At 36.8% G+C, this 7,156-nt stretch overlaps 1 protein-coding gene across 1 annotated transcript; it reads right to left on the reverse strand.

The window, feature by feature from the left end:
• Positions 1-279: 279 nt before the first annotated feature.
• LOC105008197 (beta-microseminoprotein-like) lies at positions 280-5,465 on the reverse strand. The gene is made up of 4 exons (XM_010867430.3): positions 5,293-5,465; positions 2,620-2,698; positions 2,411-2,537; positions 280-653 (listed from the first exon to the last, which is right to left on the reverse strand). The coding sequence occupies exons 1-4, from the start codon at positions 5,428-5,430 to the stop codon at positions 521-523; spliced, it is 477 nt and encodes a 158-aa protein (XP_010865732.2). The 5' UTR covers positions 5,431-5,465; the 3' UTR covers positions 280-520.
• Positions 5,466-7,156: the final 1,691 nt, after the last annotated feature.

The following is a 7,156-nucleotide window of genomic DNA, read 5'->3' on the forward strand; positions in this document are numbered from 1 at the left end:
ATTTTGGGAAGAGAGTGGGTCATCATCAGCATATGTGCTAAACACCACCCTCTGTCATGTGCAGCCAGTACTGCAACTAGAGACAAAACGGCAAAACAGAATCAGGTTTTGACTTGATGGGAGGAAGTTGCAGGTTAGCAGAACTAACAAAGCAGTTTTCTTATTTCACGATTCAATAATAGATTTAAATGGTTGTCAGTGATAAGAAGACCATCGAACTAGAGGAGGCACATAGACAGCCATAAAATACAACACATAGTAAAATGCTGTTACCAAAGAGATATTAATGCGCATGTTTATTAAGAAGTGACAAAGTTCTTATTTATGCGAGAACACATGTTCTCGCATTAATATCTGTAGTACTTCACACTTTCATATTATATTCATGTGGAGCAGAGTAGAAGAGAATAATTTCTGATAGAATATGGGCATAAGCAACTTATCAAAACACATAAGTGCTGACTAACTCTGAGCAAAGGATAACAGATAGGATGGGATGCCCGTTACTGATGTGTCCCATCTAACACTTCCCCTCCATGTTGTAGATGGGACATGGAACGGAGCGATCACCTTTCTTGAACACATTGAACTGACAGGCCTTCTGGTCAAACTCCTTCATGCAATCACTTGGAAACATTGTGGGTGTTGAATACCTGCAATCAAACAGTCAACATCACTCACTAATTCTGTTCACAGACCACCTCATAAGCTTGTGTGAATCTTCTGTTGGGAATAATAGCAACATGCACTATTCATTCAGATAAACAGGGAGGAAATACTGAGGTTTATATGGACTATATAAGTCAAGGGTAGTACAATAAAGCAGAGATGGGGACAAGTCACACATGGTCAAGTCCAAGCAAGTCTCAAGTCTTAACCATCAAGTCTCGAGTCAAGTCTCAAGTCACAGTTCAGATAAATCAAGCAAGTCAAGTCAAGGGTTCACACTAAGCAAGTCAAGTCGAGTCCTTATAAGTTTCAAGTCAAGTCAAGTCACAGTACTAAAGAGATGAACACACACACACACACACACACACACACACACTGTCCTCTGTTTCTGACGTGCGATCGGTGCGAACTCGATTTCAAAATAAAATATTTTTCTCCTCCTGCGGTACAGATTTTTTGGGGGGACAAAGCGGAGGGATCTTGAATCAGCCTGAGGGGTTGTATTCGCTATAACAACCGCCTCGCTATACCTTATCCCGCTTATTACATGGCTACCTACCAAATAAATCTATAATTTGACACAAAAGATTGATTTCAAAAGGAATTTATTGATTTAAAAACGATTGTATTGCTTCCTCTAAAGAAAATAGTCCGTTCCGTCTCTGGTTAGAATCCTGCTGCGTCCATAGCAACGCGCTGTTTTTCAACGGTCTGTTATCAAGAAATAACACGCATTCTGCACTGGAATTCAGCCAATCTATGTAATAAGGGCTAATAATAACAACCTTATAAACTAATTATTGTGACTGAAAAACTGCCTAATATGTAATTACGCTGTATTGAGTAAATGTTCGAAATGTTTAGGTGCTAGTAATCACATCGGCGCCTCCATGTTAGCCTTTCATGCAATAAAGTTAACTATTATGGTGTAAGCACAATGCTTTTTAGTTTCCACACGCAGTCCACAAACACTTGAAAATGCCCACATTTAATACAAACATTATAGCCTACGTGTAATAATATACATGCCCGCTCATATTCAACTGAATATAAAGATATTACTTTCTTACCTTTCCTAGTGGTTCTTAAAATAACGAATGAAATTTGACGTTGTTGCATATTTTGCATCTGGCAAATCTTTTTTTATTCACACGGTCCAGTTCAAAGTCCTTGTATCCAAACGATACTATTTGTGGAGCTCGACTAACGTTACTGTCTGCCATGTTTGGCGCGGTTTGAATTGTGCAGCGTTAAAGGCACATACGCTGATTAGTGGTACTGATGTCACAACATATAAAATAATTGTATTGCTGTTTGTTTATTATAAGTTCAAGTCATTGTCGAGTCTTCCACTTCAAGTCAAGTCTCAAGTAACTTGTTCTCAAATCAAAGTCAAGCAAAGTCATTTTCATACTTTAATAAAGCAAGTCACAAGTCCTGAAAATTGGGACTCCAGTCAGACTCGAGTCAAGTCATGTGACTCTAGTCCCCCACCTCTGCAATAAAGTTGTGTAGGAGACTCCGATCACGACTCATATGCAGTGTGAGACCAAGTGTAGCACATGTTTGGCGGCTATCAACGGTGTAGGTCTGTATTGTTTATTGGGGGGGGTCAGGGTCAATGGATCCCAGGATTTTCACTCTTTTCCTGAGGGGTCACATTGACCTGTCTGCATGCCTAAACGTTACCGTCAAGGTTTTCCGCCAAACATTGACTATTAACGTGAGACTGTGTACTCACGCGGGGCAGCAACTCATCTCCCCGTTGTCTAGACAACTGCAGTCCATACAGTCACTGGTCCTCCACCTGGAACCGATAGCGTGCCATGTCCCATCCTTCGTATCAAGACACTGTTTTATCCCATCACCTATACGAGAAAACAAAATAAAATGTGTATGTGTGTGTGTGTGTATATGTGTGTGTATAGTTAACATCTGCCTCTGTTTTACCTGGTTCAGCTTGTTGAAAGCCGGCAGCATGGGACAGTGGCAGCACTGAGCACAAGATCACAGCCAGAGCCAAATACCTCTTCACAGGGAGAAAAGACACAGTTCAACATTGAGATTTTAGGTCATTCATCTAGATCTCTGCAATATAATAATATTACTGGATTTTCTGAAAGATTCTTTGCTACCTTGCAGTACTTCAATGATATGATGGAAAAAACATACTGTGTAACACCCCAGGACCTTTATTATTATTGTTTTTACTGGTAGAAATTATTCATTACAGTTTAAAATTACTAAAAACATATTTAACCTGTGTGAAATTATAACTGACAAATACTACCAGTGCAATTATCACAGTTTTTAAAGCTAGAGGTTGAAGACTCAGGAGCATCTAACTATTCAAAAACAATATATAGAGTACACATTTGGTGAACATTTGTATTTAATATTACCCACATTCTTGGAGAACCTCATTTGAAATCAAATGAATATTCAAAATACAATAGTCACAACTACTTAAACATTTGATGTGATCTTATAGATTAGGATAAAATATGAATTTTGGTTAACATTTGTTTTTACTGTTAAGATTATCAATGGCAGAATTGCCGCAGGGATTTCCCTCTTGGACAATGAGGTTTAGCACCAAGGTAAAGTTAGTTATATCTTCAGATATTCACAGACATTCCATTGTAAACATATTTAAACATTAAAAGCTACTTGCATTATACTCCGATAACTGTGACAGACCTTTTAAAATATTCTGCATTAGGCTGGACAACTTTTACAGCCTTTGATTTGATCAAAACTCTCACCTAGATTTTATACACATTTCATTGAAACATTGAAAAATTATATTTAATCACACTAGCTTTTTCAATAACAGATATCTAATCTTCATTCCAAGGTCAAAATATTCTATATTAGGCTGGACAACACAAAATCGTGCAAACTTTGAAAAACGCAATTATATCGCAATAACTTTTTCAGAAAATATCAAAGCAACTTCATTCCAATTTCAAAATATACTAGATCAGGTTGGACAACCTAGACTCAAAATCACAGGTTGTAAAAGCTGTCCAGCCTAGTATAGAATATTTTGAACTTGGAATTATGTTTCTATGAACATTTCTGAAAAACCTATTGCTTGTTATAGCATTTTTCAATGTTAGGAAATAAAATCTAGGTGTGATTTGTTTATCAAATCAGTCTTGCCTAATGTAGAATATTTCAATAGGTCTATCATAGTTGTCAGTGAAGAATGCAATAAGTTTTTAATGTTTACATTTGTTTAAAGCAATGTCTGTTGAATCTATGAAAATAAACACTGCTTTGATGTTTTAAATATTAGACATTTAATTATAGGGTATGGTGTTACCAGCCCCTCCCAACAACCTCCAAAATATGTCAAAATAGTATAATTTGCTTGTGTTTCGTTTGTGCGGGTTTGTGCGGTTAAAAATGTCATTATGCTCTTCGGTATTTTATATATTAGACATTTAATTTTAGGTGTTGTCACTCAGCCCCCCAACATGCTCCAAATTGAGTCAAAATACTCTCCTTTGTTTGTACTTCATTTGTGCTGGTTTGTGCCATTAAAAGTTTTGTTTTTGCTGCATCCGTGTTTTTAATATTAGATGATTGATTAGAATTGAAGATGTCACCAGCCACCCAAGTCCAAGTCAAAATAGGCAAAATGTTTGGACATTAAAGAATATTTCACTGGTCATTCTGAGATCACTCAGTCCCCCGACCCACTTCAAATTCACCCAAAATAGTCTTGTTTGTTTGTGCTTCGTTTGTGCTAAAAGTTTAGCTTGTGCCAGCCTCCCAACCTGCTCCAGATTGACTCAAAATAGGCTCAGTCGTTTGTGCTGGTAAAGTTTCTGGTCCATAACCTAATTTTCTACTAGATAGCGCATTGGCTTTACTCTCTTTCCATTATAGCTCTGTCATTACTTGAACTGTTTTGGTAAGAAAGTAGCAAAACCAATATTTTAACCAGCACAAATGGACAATTGAGCATATTTTGAGTGAATTTGTAGCAAGTTGGAGGGCTGAGTGACCTCGGAATGATCTATAAAATTTTCTTTTATCTAAAAAATGACAGCAGCACAAATGGAGCACATACGATTAAAGAAATTTTTTAAACTATGAAATTTAATTTTAAATGGTCCCCACCCTACTCAAAACTAGGGCAAATAGGCTCAATCGTTTGTGCTGGTTTGTGCCGTTATAGTTTTTGTGCTGCTTTCATCTTTAAATACTAAACAATATTTTATAGGTCAAATTCACTCAAAATAGGCTCAATCGTTTGTGCTTCGTTTGGGTCGGCAAACGTTTTGTTTTTGCAACTGTCTTACTAACGGATAATGAGAGCTACAGCTCCTGAAAAAATAACCCTTCTGTTACTCAATCAAATCCTTCTTTTTCAACTTTTTTTGGAAAGGAAAGAAAAAGGTGCAGTGGTCTCAATCTTTTCCAGAGCTGTATAGCAGAGCTATAGGGCTATGGGAAAGGGAAATGTAGACTATTTACCAAAAACTATAGCAGCACAAACAACATTTTAGCGACACATGCAAATTAATTATTTAAAAATCATACAATGTGATTTTCTGTATTTTTGTTTTAGTCTCTCACAGTTGAAGTGTACTGATTATAAAAATTACAGACCTCTACAAGCTTTGCATGTGGGAAAACCTGAAAAATCGCCAATGATAGCTTGGTCACGATGTATGGATCCCGGCCTTTTAAATTAGCGTGACTGGTTCTTCGCTCACGTGGCTTGTGTTTCCGCTCTCTCAACGTCATATTCTGGTCTCGACTGAATGTGACGCGCAGCTTGTGTTTTTGCTCTCTCTACTCAATTTATTCTTCTCGAATTGGCAAGTGCGTGCGCGAGAGTTTTGAGACTGATGTGACGCCATACCCGTCTGTATAAAGACTTGATGAGTGCAGATAACGTAAAGAAAAAAGGATGACTAAATTTTCTTAGTCGCACTATCTGAGAAATTAACACCAGGGAAGTTAGTTATCCAGACAATTGTTTCAATATACCTTTTAAAAATGAAAAAAAAAGACTACTTACCAGCTAAAAGGTTCACAAAGATTTCATACCAGTCATTAGGCTAACCAGTGGGCAGGCTATTAACCAAATATTTAGCTTTCTAAATATAATAGCAATTTAATTTGCTATTAGCTCAACAGGTCAATGACCCTCCAACAAATATCTCTCTTGCCAACTTTCCAGTGAACTTCGAAATCTGCTTTCTTTGTCACTTTAATCCATGTTACCGAAACCATGCAAGAGACAATTCATGCTGTCACAATAAAGTAAATAAATAGTAAACACGCTAAATAATTTTTCATGTAAGGTTTTAAATTAGCTTTTTCTGTGTGTCCGTACTGCACTGGGCAGACCAAGGAAACGAATAAACATTATTTTTCAATTTGGCAGGAATTATAAAAAATATATAATGAATACATTGGATTAGAATTTTAGTTTTGTCACCAAAAATGCATAACGATTTAGAAAAAGGAATTGCAGTCTATTTACAATTTCAGTTGCGTTTTGTCGGTCATTGACTTCCATACATGTTGTCAGTCATTAACAAAGACAAACAAGCCTAGTTCAGCCGTCCTGTAATAGAATGTGTTTACCGTGGCTGCCCTTGAGAATCAAACCCGGGTCGCCCACAAGGAATTGTCATAAACCACAATGCCACCAAATTGCACACCTACCAGGCATTAGTATGGCCTCTTCACATTATATTATTTTCATTCATTAACATCATTTCAAGTTTGAATATTTTGTTAGACACCATTAACTAGCATTAAACTGAGTAACGTTTCTTATTAAATTTACCTACGCCACAAATAGTATCTATGTATGACTTTTGCCACTGGCCGTTTTAAAAGCTTATTAGCAAGTAATATGTCTCTAGACACCATAATAATGTGTTAAACTGAGTAATGTTTTACCTCCACCACAAATAGCATCTATGAACTTTATGGCTTTTTCCACTGGCCGTTTCAACAGATTATTAGCCATTCGTGAATGACATTGATACAATAACTACTGTATCAATATAGGTGACGATAACAGACTTTTTCATCAAGTGAAAAGACGAGGGAATCGTGTAGCCAACTAAGTATTTGTCTATCCTGAACAAATCCTGAGACATAATTTGAACATCCACCAGAAATAGTTGCACTTTAGTAAACAGTTTCCTTTTAGGCTTCCCATAACGTATCTACTCAAGGTTGTAGCCAGCAAGGTTTTCTCCTGAACAAATCCTCTTTTGCCACTGGCCGTCTTAACAGCTAATTAGTCCTTTGTGAATGACATAGATACAGTATCTATCAATAGGTGAGGATAACTAGTGATGGCCATTCAAGGCTTCATTCACGTTATTTTAGCAGCAGGATATTATGCTGGCAGCACTCAGATTTTCTTTATCACAATAAAAGCCATAGTTGAAATGTATAAGGCAATATAGTTAACAATCTAGTTTGTGAAAAAGAACAGACAGGAATA

This window comes from Esox lucius, chromosome 20 (assembly GCF_011004845.1).
Source record: "Esox lucius isolate fEsoLuc1 chromosome 20, fEsoLuc1.pri, whole genome shotgun sequence".
In the NCBI taxonomy this organism is placed as follows: domain Eukaryota; kingdom Metazoa; phylum Chordata; class Actinopteri; order Esociformes; family Esocidae; genus Esox; species Esox lucius.